General features: G+C 38.1%; 1 protein-coding gene across 4 annotated transcripts in view; it reads right to left on the bottom strand.

Annotated features, from left to right (window-relative positions):
- The window catches only part of CDIN1 (CDAN1 interacting nuclease 1), a gene marked incomplete at both ends in the record, with an annotated part of 215,367 nt that overhangs the window by 90,338 nt on the left and 113,018 nt on the right, over positions 1–12,011 (bottom strand). For 3 of the 4 annotated variants that reach the window (XM_080707246.1, XM_080707248.1, XM_080707249.1), the window contains 2 exons: positions 6,183–6,288; positions 6,877–6,942. In XM_080707246.1, coding sequence (XP_080563372.1) covers positions 6,183–6,288; positions 6,877–6,942 — 172 coding nt within the window. Of the gene's footprint in view, positions 1–6,182; positions 6,316–6,876; positions 6,943–12,011 lie in introns of all 4 variants that reach the window. The other variant, XM_080707247.1, reaches the window with a different exon arrangement.

Genomic DNA, 12,011 nt, shown 5'->3' with positions numbered 1-12,011 from the left:
GAAGTTCCAAACTTCATGCGAAATAGAATACATCTTAGTTGCCGTCTGTTAAGTTGGTATATAACCTTGAATTGTAGACACATGATAAAAGGCCTCTATTTGTACTCTTGTTTCATGTATCCTCCCAGGAAACTATAGATTGTCCTTTCAAGGCACTCCATGCAAATTTCAAGCCAGAGGAGTTTGATATTTGGGGAATGTAAATAATCAACACAAGGCTATAAGTATCTATCTAAAAACTTTATAAGATGCAATTGCCATTTGGTTATCAGTTATTTTCTATTTTTAATTTGTTATGTAAATACACTTAGGTTATTTTTCATGAAATAGATCTACAAAAAATTTATATATCTGAAAGTCTATAAAAGTTGTTTTTAGAAAAACTACCTATTTGTCTTATTGCCCATAGAGTAGCATTCTCAAAGGAAAAATATTGTCCTATTAAGATGTAATGTAATGTCACTGTCTAATGTAATCCAATGGTTGATTTCAAATAGTGTTGCCTGCCAAGCAGGAGTAAATTCATTCGTATAGTTATTCACTCAATAATTAATTGTCTTCTGATCACCTACTATGTGCCAGGCACCCTTGCCAACCTCTGGGCATTCAAAGGTGGATGTAACAAATACGGAATATGGAACTCTATATTGAGGATGACCAACAAGCAATTATGATGTTTGATGGAGGCTATGAAATTATTAGTTTAGAACACAGCAGAGGCATCAAGCCCAATCTTGGAATGAAGAAAAGTTTCCCAAAGAGACCTCAGCCAGGCTGAATGCTTAAGTTAGCTGAGTAGTTTATTTGGCAAGAAAGGTAATTTAAAAATATCAAAATAAGCAGGGCATGGTGGCATATGCCTATAATCCCAGTACCTGGGAGACTGAGACAGAAGGATCACACGTTCATGGACAACCTCAGCAACTAAGCAAGAACTTCTTTCAAAATAAAAAAATAAAATAAAATAGGGCTGGGGGTGTAGCTCAGAGGAGAATACCCCTGGGTTCAAGTCCATCATCACTAAATAAATATATAAATAAGATTAATACCATATTTCCTCTAGTGATCAACTCCCCCTTCAGTATCTACCTTCAGTATAAATAAATAAATAAATAAATAAATAAATAAATAAAACCATCTAAATAGAAGACTTCTAAATTCTATCAAATAGCTATTATAGGGGGAAAAAGATAGTGGAGGAATTAATATTTGTTGACTTCCAGGTACTATGAAAATTCCGTACATATAACTAAATAACTGATCCTCATAAAAACAGGGCAAGAAAGGTAGAATAAAGTCCATTTTATTGAAGAGAAAACAAGGGCTCAGGAAGGTTCAGCCAGATGTTCCCAGACAGAAGCCCAGAGAGTTGCATAATATATACTCAAACCCAATATTTCTCCCATTATTTCTCGGATCACTAAATTGAAAAGTCAACCTCAAACAAAGCGTTGCCCCAATTCTTACCAGCCAGTCAGCTTAGATCTTCTTTGGGAGGGAGGCTTGTCTAAAAAGTGCAATTGGATGTAAAGAGACACCACCGATGCCAGCTTGTCTGAAGGTGCCCAGGGTGGCAGATGGAGGGCTGGACTTGCAGCCTTGACTTCCATGTTCTTATCTGTAATTGCGGGGCACTCTTTACGTGCTCTGGAACTCGTGGTTCCTCTTTGTCATTAAAGGCCATCCACTATTTTTATTTAAACTGACCCGTTTTTATCTCCAGGCACCAAGAGTAAGCACAGAGCGTCTTCTGCTTGTTAGAACCCATGTGCATAGCCCAGCCTTCGACTGTGGAACTGGTTTCCTTCTCTACTTGTCACCATCTCAATGCTATAAGGAACGCTTAGCACTGTAGGAAGAATTGTCAAAGAGCTCATTTTCTGATTACACAGGTAGAAGGAGAAGGCTTTTGTGTGTTGAATTCATAAGAAAAACGTTTTCTGGTAGCCCTATACAATTTTATCTATAGTGTGGTCCAAATGCTGCTTCTCAGAGGCAGTCTGTTTCTTTGAACTCTGTAGAAGTAGAATTTTGAGGAGTTATTTAGTTAAGGATCCTACCCGTGATGGAGTCTGCTTGTAGGAAAGGCAGCTTACCCATTTTAGTCAATCTATACGATTTTGATTGTATTACAAACCTGTCATTCTTCAAGGTGAATCAACCAGGTCAAATTTCTGAAGCAAGAAGGGACACGCTACACAGAACAATTTGAAATAGTAATATAAAAGAAACAACTTCATGAAAAGCTTTTTTTATTCAAGCAAACAAATTGGCATTGATATAAATGTTCCCAGCTACATTTGACTCTTTCCTTCTGAGAAGTAAGTGTTTTGAAGAGAAGCAAAGCTGGAAGGGAGGCCGATCAAGCAGAGGTCCCTGGCTGGCATGGTGAAGAGCTAGGTTTGATTTCAAACGAAGGAGAAGACACTAAAGAGTTCGGAGCAAGGGAAGTGACATAATATGATTTATATTTTCCGAGACTGTGGTATGAAAACCTGATTAAAACACTGTAAGAGTGAACCTACAAAAGTCAGTCTGAAAGCAGAAGCAATTACCCCCAGGTGGTAACAGGTGCGGAGGCAAGAGCTGGGGAGGCAGTGAGAAATGACACACAGTTTGAGATGGAGTAGAGAGAGTGCGGAGAGAACGTGCTGATGGATGTGTGATGATACTTAGGGTTTTGAGTTAAGTATCTGGGCAAATTCTGGCACCGTTCATTGAACCCAAGGAAATAGAAGTGTAAGAAGCTGGGGATTCATCAAAGGTTTAGTTTTGGACACATTATGTATAAGACACTTATTTCATACCCAGGAGGAGATAATGAGTAGACAAAGAAATTTGTTCTCAAGGGAAATAGTAGGGCTGGGGATAAAAATTATAAGATATGAACATAGGGCCAGGCGTGGTGGTGCACACTTGTAATCCCCGTGCTTGGGAGGCGGAGACAGGATGATCACACAGGTTTGAAGCCAGCCGTGCTGGCCTAAGAGACCCTGTTTCAAAAATATAAAATAGGTCTGGGAGTGTAGCCTGGAGGTAGAAGGGCTTCCAGGAACACCAGGACCACCAAAAAAAAAAAAAAAAAAAAAAGAAAAAGAAAAAGATATGACATAAATATGGTACATAAAGTCACAGGATGCACTGAAATCCTCAAGAGATCACTCAGAGAATGAGTATAGACAAAAAAGGAATGATGGGCGGGCACTGAGTTCTGGACCCTCTACACTGGAAGGAAGAAGAACCAGCAAAAGAGAATGATTATGTTGCTGGCATGGTGGAAATAAACCCAGAAGAAAATGATACTCTGGCAGGCAGGGAAAGAAGGCATTTTATTAAAGGGAGGGGGGTAATCCACTATGCCACAGCTGCTCAAAGGTTAATACTCATTTAACATGAAAAAACATTTTTATAGAAATGTTTAAAAATGCTAAAAAATAAGAGGTTCTGCAATTATCTGTGTGGGAAAATGGGCTTATACAAAATATTATTCAACAAATAGTAATTGAACCATTTAATAGTAAAATTCAATCTTTGTGTGTGTGGGGGGAGTACTGGGGATGGAACCAGGGGCATTCTACCTCCCAGCTACACCTCCAGCCCTATTTTTTATTCTTTATTTTGAAACATGGACTCACTGAGTTGCAGAGGGCCTCACTAAGTAGCTGAGACTGTCAGCGATCCGCAATCTTCCTGTCTCAGCCTCCCAAATGCTGGAATTACAAGCGTGTGCCACCACACCTGGCTTAAAATTCGATCTTTAACCTCAAAATAGTGTAATAATACTATTTGAACAATAACATTGTTTTTTATGTCAAGTGCCCAATGCCAATCAGAAGCCACCTTGAAAGGCCACCTATAGGTGGGGGAGAATTTTTTTTTAAACTGTGAAGAACTCCATCAACTGCTACGTGGGTTGAGTAGAGGCGAAAATATAAAAACAACAGGATCCCATATTTTCACAAATGGGCTCATTTCTCCTTGTGTCAAAACGTCTCATCACTGGTAAGTTTGGATCATTATTATATCCCAAATTTTATATTCAAGTAAACGCCCTTTTGAACCTGGGCATTACCTGCATTTCCTGGTTTCCTGTGGACACTGGTAACATCAGTCACTTTTGTGTAGGCTATTTCCTCCCTGAATGATCTGAATACTTAAAACCGAGGCTGACTTTCCCTTACCATGCAACCACCCTAAGTTTATTATGCGCCTTCACTGGTACCTGTTCAAAGAACATGTTCAGGGAACGTAAATCAGCGCAACATAAAACTAAGTAAAACATCATTAGAAAGAAAAAAGTAGAGCACAAAAAAATAATACGAAAACCCAACCCCAAACCAATGATTAAGTCGTGTATTGCTCTAACCCCCTCTGGCCACATCAGGAATTCATAGGTCTATCACACAGATAACTGGATTACTTAATATGTCTGTAAATGGTGAGTGCACTCAAGACTCGAGTTGTTTTGGAAAGAAGATATGCTTTGGGATTTTTTTTTTTTTGCAGGGGGAGTATTAGAACTTGAACCTAGGGGCATTTTACCTTTGAGTGAAAGCTCAGCCTTTTTGTTTTGTAAAAGGGCCTCCCTAAATTGCAGAGGCTGACCCTGAACCTGAGACCTCCTGTCTCAGCCTCCCAAGTACTGGGATTACAGGCATGTGCCACTGCCATGCCCAAGTTGCTTTTGGAATTTTTAAGTAAGCTCTACTATATGGAATTTAATTCATAATTGTTCCCAAGAAAAGACTTGACCAGTATCAAATAAGAGAAAATAGTCTTAGTGCATATTGATTTAGTTGATCGGTATTTTTAATCCTTTGGAAGCCTACACTTATGCTATTTCATTTTCTTGTCATTGCTTTCCCTATACTATCAAAAATGATGCTTTCTTTACTATTTCCAACTAATCACAGGATTGCTAAAAATCTAAAATTCAATTTGCCACATTACTGCTAATTTGAATAATGGCTGAATAAAACTCAGGAAACGCTGAAGCAGCATTGATTTCTAAAACATTTTGCACTTTCCTCCTCCATCCCTGTAAAGTAAAGCTCGGATGCTACGCGCAATTACACAAGAAAATCAAGAAAGCCATTACATTCAGCATTTTGTCATGATCATTGTTACCATGGCAAAAAGTAGGCTTAGTTTAGCACAGCTGCTGCTGGGCGTGGTCCGCTGGCCTTTTGTAAAGCCAATGACAACGTAATGCCAAATTCCATAGCCTGTCACTGTTCTTTCCCGGGACAGGCTGTTGTTGTCCCCAGATGCTACTATCTTGTTCCTTAATGATCTGAGATGATGCCATTTATGCCTGTGTTCTTACTGTTGGTCAGTGACCATGCGACACAGCTATTCTAGGAAGATTACCATTTGACCCACCTCATGATTTTAGGGAGAAAATGTGGGATGTGACGCAATCATATGAAAAGGCAAAGTTTTGACAGTTGCATTACAGATGACGATCACATTGTACTGGAAATAGCGTGGGCTTGGGAGTGAGAGAACTAAACGCAGGCCCGAGGTGACTAGCTGAACGGCGCGCCCTTTCCTTTCTTTGAGTATCAGCTTAGTGATCTGTCATATGGGGATTAAACTAACTTCGTTTTGAGGACTAAGAGCAACAATCTGCAGGCCCTGGCACATGGTGGGTACTCAATAAAATGGCACCGCTTTCTTAATCGCTGAGATTTCCAGCTCTTCAGGAATGGTGACAGAGCTGGCAGGAAGACCATTTTCTACTGTTGTAAGGTAAATCATCTTCATCTGTCATATCATTTGGATATTTTCCTCAGAAAGCTGAGGATAAATAATTTTTTTATGGTCTGACAGTAGGTATAAATTTCACATCGAAATGATAAAAACCCAGCGTCTGCGCCATAATATGTACCATCTCTTATTATCCATGGTCTAAATGACACCATTATTATTACTATAAAATAGGAAACAGAGTATATACTAATTGTGATCTTGCATGGAGAAATTGGTTTTAAAAAATGAAGCAATATTATGAAAGCAGAGAAGTTTAAATGGCCTGAAATTAATACATTAATCAAGATTCCATATTTATTAGGAAAAGAAAAAAGGCTACTGGCATTTTTACCAGCTAAACAAAATATTTTTTTCTAATGAGATTTCAGCTGAGTATCGTTTATCTTAAGAGAAAAATAACGGGACCTTACCTATTCCAGTAGCTCCAGAACTGGTCATGCAGGTAGGCGTGGTGGCTACATTCATCACCAAATGAGGCTTTGCTTTCAATCCAGTGAATTATGTGCCCTTCTACAGCTAAGGACAAAGCATTAGGAACACAGGCTGAAGAGAAGGGAAGATTGAAAATCCTGAACCCTGCACAGGCCTCTCCATGCAGGCGCTCACTAATGAGCTCAGGCTCAGTCCTTACCTTCCACTGCAGGTATAATCATAAAACAACACACGGCACATGTTCATCACCAGGAGCACTGGTGATACAAACACAGCCTTTTATTTCCATTGTGTTCTTCAAAACTCTCCGAGTTTTCTGACTCGAATTTCTGTAACTTGCCAACTAACATGGCAAGCAGACCAGAGTGAGTCTGGCTGTTCAGTGGAACTGCATTTCTTTTTCTTTTTTTTTAACCTTTCATTTTTATTTCTGATTTTTTTTTATCGGTGCATTGTAGTCATACATCTTTATGGAGTATAAGATGGTGAGGCATACATGCACACATCACTGATTTAGCCCTTTCAAAATAATCTGACTATTTCACCCACTTAGGTATATTAAAATAATCGACTCTAGTGACATTTGCTATTATTAACATGTTAACAAAAGAAATGGAAAAAAACAGATGCCCCTTCTCTACAGACCAGTGAAGAGCGGAGTTGAGGACTCACCAACTGGCACTTGTAAAATGAAGTCTGGCGTTTTGTCATAGCCCTTGACACGAAGCTGATCTTCATCTACAGAAAGAACAATTACTATTTTATGTACAACAGTATTCCATTGACAAGACACCAATATAATTGTTTCTCTTTCTTAAATATGTATAAAATTACTAATGCAATCATACATATCTTTTTTAGGCGTGCAATGCTATGTCAGAATAAATAAATTTTCTTAATAAACCTCAAGCAAAGACACAAAAATGTTTTTGTCCTCTTTGAATTTTATGTCTTTATTATAAGTATCATGAATTCAAGATGTCATAAGCTTCCTTTTTTTTTTTTTTTGAAATGAAAACACTCAAAGAAATGTATTTACTGAGTGGAAGACAAGGATTTCACTACCATGAATACTGCTGATATTATTGTCCAGTACTGACAAGTCACAGTAAGGCGCATAGACATTGGACTTTCACAATTATGAAACAGATGCCTTCACTGAAGCAATCCAGAAAGTTTAGTTACAATCAGTAATCTATATCTACCCATAGGAGAAGGCCAAGGACAATGAGATTACCACAAAGAATTTATTATCCTGCTTGATTCCTTCACCATGCTACTGTTTCTCACATTTACTAGGGTTTAACAACAAAACTATATGTAATTCTGAAGAGCAAACAAGTTTTAATGTTATCCCTGAAGTCGCTTCCATTTCTTGATCCCCGGTAAATAGCAATGATCCAATCAGAAGGAAAGAAAGCAGGTAAACAGGAAGACGACAAAGTTGGAAAAACTAGCAAGGTGCTGATTAAAAAAACGCAAAGACAAAATCCTTCACTATTTTCTAAGCGCTGTCCTTGACTTCCAATGGCATTTCAGTGTGATTTTGAAATGGGCAGTTCTCCATTAGATTTTGGAGTGACCTGGTCATTCAATTCCAGACATGGCTTTCTGTCTTCACCCAACCTCAACTAATAGCCTGGCCAAGTAACAAGGGAGGCTGTGTGATCTCTTAACACCTCCTGGGCTGTTGACATTGGCATGCATACCATTCCCTTCCTGCCTCACCTTTGATTAAAATTAATGGCCCATTCCCAGTGTTGGGTAGCTCATTTCCAATCCATTTGTCAGCCCAAGACAGTGGTTTCATGGCCAATGTTCAGAAACTCTGTTTTAGAACACTCTTGTGTACGTCTTGAAAGGTCAACATTTTAGACGTAAATAACCTTTTAATGACAAGATATATTTAAAGTAGATATTTAAGTTAAATTTTGTTAAAAGTCAATATCCGTAGACTCTCCAGGTTTTGAAGAAGTGATGCCAGAACTTAAAACAATTTCTCTTTCTTAAAGAAGTTTTTAGAATACAAGTTAACTGTTCAGATAATACAACATAATCTTAATTTAAAAACAAGAAAATTTGGAAACGGGACTCCAGATGAGTAAGACTGGAAAAATTTAATTCTCTCACTGTACTCTGACCACAGTAAGAATGTTCAAGGGGAAAGGCATTTATTAAAATCAACTCTACTGCCTTCAAATGATGCTTTAGATAGGCAATGGGCAGTTTTAAAAGCTGGGTTGACATTAAAAATGATAGACTCATATTTTATTAAAACTCCCCTAGCTTCATCAACCTTTGCAGATGTTAAAATTTGTTCCAGAAAGAAAAATGATTATGTTTCTGACAGCATCTCAAAACAAATTTCAAAGGTCACCAGGCAATCCAAACTCACAGTGAAATCTCTTTAAAAGCAGACGCGCATTCCTGTTCATCGCACCAAAATTACTAATACAATACCTGTGATTTAAACTGCATGACTTCCTTAATGTGAAGATCTAAAAACCCCAACTCTAAAACTTGAACAAAGAACACCAAGTGAGGCTAGTGAATTTTTCTTTTGGGGGAGAACTTTCAAAGTACCATTGGTGTTTGCGCTCTCTCTCTCTCTCTCTCTCCTCTCTCTCTCTCTCTCTCTCTCTCTCTCCTTTCCTCCTTCCCTCCCACTTTCTCATTCAATATGAAGTTGATCTAAGAGTAACTGTACCCAAAGAATAGCTTTTCAAAGTCTGTGTTATCACCAGTGATACCAGGCTTTATTTATAATGAGTATTCCAAGTATCTGAAATATTCCTTCCTCACTTTGCCACCATCTCACTGTCTTACTTCACCTGTTTCAACCTTCTTGGCGCTTTCCTTCAACCTTTATTTCCTAGAAAAGGAGGAGAAAACAACTGGGCAAAGTTCAGAGGAAATAATGGCATAAATATACAAAGTGCCATTTATAAACAGGTGGCCTAGCACGCTCTATCACAGATCACTCTTGGGGGAGACGTCAGAGTCAGCCCACCTATCTGGCTTGAGTGCCTGGCCTCTGGATACGCTTCTTTCATGGCCTTCCCACCCCCAGATCTCGAAAGCCTTTGCCATCAGATCCTTATCCAAACCACTGGGTTCCAACTCTGGGACTGAGGTTATGCACCTGGGTCATTAGCTCTTGCTACGGTCTTCCAGCTCTCCCTCTGCTGGCTCCCTTGAAGTGCAGTGCATGGGCCTGTCTTTAGCCCTCTTTTGAGGACAGGGATACTAGTACACTCCTTTGAGAACAAAAATCTTTCCCTTTCACTGTTTAATGTCCTATGTTTTAAACCACTCTCACCACCTGCGCATGTTCCACACACATAATCTCAGCATTTGGGAGGCTGAAACAGGAGAATCCAGGATCGAGGACAGCCTTAGCTACTTAGTGAGGCCCTCTGCAACTCAGTGAGACCATTTCAAAATAAAGAATAGAATATAGGGCTGGAGGTGTAGCTCAGAGGTAGAATGCCCCTGGGTTCCATCCCTAGTACTGCAAACAAACACAAAATCATTGAATAAAAATACAAGTGTATTTTAAAGAATAACCATGTTTTCTATAAAGGGTATCTAAACAGGTATAATTTTCTGTTCTGATTGAACTCCCTATGCATAGACAAAGCACAGAAACACCCAAACCTGGCCCCAAGTTGAAAGCTGTATTTGATAATTCCTACTATTACTTTTTATCTTTGGTCCCATATGTTTGAATTTAAAGTCTATCTCAATTGTAAGGAAAGGGACCATGTTGTCCCTTTTCCCAACACTGACAGGAAACCTTTCCCCCTTTATCATTAGTATTTTATTTTATTTATTTTTATTTATTTATTTTTTATGGTACTGAGGTTCCTGGAAGCCCTTCTACCTCCAGGCTACACTCCCAGATCTATTTTTTATATTTTTATTAGGAAACAGGGTCTCTTAAGCCAGCGCGGCTGGCTTCGAACCTGCGCGATCCTCCTGTCTCCTCCTCCCAAGCACGGGGATGACAAGCGTGCCCACCACGCCCGGCTATCATTAGTATTTTAAGTACTACTGGACTTACCTATTCCTTAAAGTTTGGTTAGAATTCCTCCATCCCCAAAACCTAATCTATGCCTGCGCTACTGCTGGGCAACAAGCCGGTCACTTTTCCTATTTCTTCTACGGCTACTGAGCTGGTCATATTTGTATCTTCCCCATGGACAATTGTGTATATTTTCTATATTCTATGTGAATGAGGTATCTCATATAGACTCTTCTAATACTTTGCACATATTTGAGCCAATACTCTTGATCTCATTTCCTTTTTTTTTTTTAATAACCTGTGTTTTCTTCAAGAAAAAAAAATCAGGGCTGAGAAAAAAGTAAGGGTAACATTGGTTGCAAAGGTGGTGGTGGTGGGAACAGGTGAAGGGAATAATTTGGAGTAACATTTTGGCATGATTTCCTCCTCAAATCACTCTCCAAACCTGGCATACCTATTTTAGTGAACATAGCAGATATGAAGTAAGGCTCTTCTTGTTGAAGGTGTAATATCTAAAGTACGATGTAGTTTATAACTACTAAGCTCATTAATGTCATAGCTCAAGAGCTCATTATCAAAACAAAAGAATACTATCATTTCCAAGCAGACTTCTTAGCCTTCATATCCACAAAATGGAGAGTTTTAAATAATGGGTGCCTTGTGAAGTACAGTATTTGCGAGCTAGTAAAGTCTTAGAGATTACTAGGCCAATATTCAAATTTTTATAAATGAGAGTGGCCTAGAGAGGTTGAGTTATCCACCAAGTCCTCGACCTCTCAAACACTTCAAGACACAAGACAAGACCTTAAATCAACCAAGTTCCAGTTCGTCCCATGAAACTGTATGCCACTCTTACTTATGAAAAATATTTCAATTTGATCATGTGTAATATTTATAAAGTGTAGGGGATTCTTACTTTCCTCCTATGAGATCAGCGGATGGCCAATTGTCAAAAATTATTTAGACAACACCTGCTTGAAGAGGAGGCAAACCAGATAATCTTGGTTTCTTAGCACTTCAATGGTCCTCTCTCCAAATACAACTTAAGAAAAACCATCAACAAAACTGCATTCACTTAACATAAGATGAAACTGATGTTAATTCAAAAAATCTTTTAAATTAATTATTATTATTTCAATTGAATAAAACAACTCAGGTCTTTGTTTACTTTAAGTTGTCAGGCTTGTCTTTAGAGGGTATTTAAAAAAGGAATTACATATGCGTAAAGAACATTGTGAAAGTTTAATTTCTCTGGACTTTGAATTACCCTCTCCTCCAAATACCCAAAATATCCAAAGCAATTAGGTACTAATTACACAATTTGTTTTTATAAAATAAAGGACTGATATTGAGTCAGAGAACAAAACACATCTGAAACTAGTTACCATATACTTAAGAATCAGAGCATGAGGACTACTAATAAAAGGTTTTCTTCTGTTTGTTTTGTTTCATTAAACACTTTAAACTTAAGAAATAGTCACTTCTAGAGAAACCAAGAAAAATTCAAGTTTACAACATCTGAAAATGAAAATTGACACTCTGACATGTCTTTTATCTAGAAATTTGTCAATAGGTTTTTAAAATGCTAACTTGAATAAATATATGATTTAAACATTCTTTTTTTTTAACACCTCCTGCATCTTTACTAAATTAAGGGAGGGCAAAAAGTCATAAATCAATACTAATTAAAACAACAGTATATCTTTCCTACTATAGTATTTTGTTCTTTGGTGATATCTTTCTGAACTACTGACTTATCCAATATATGAGTTTCACAGCCTTT

Source organism: Muscardinus avellanarius (assembly GCF_963383645.1).
Source record: "Muscardinus avellanarius genome assembly, chromosome: 12".
NCBI classification, from domain to species: domain Eukaryota; kingdom Metazoa; phylum Chordata; class Mammalia; order Rodentia; family Gliridae; genus Muscardinus; species Muscardinus avellanarius.
The sequence above is the reverse complement of the archived record's forward strand: the minus strand, read 5'-3'. Positions and strand labels throughout refer to the sequence as shown.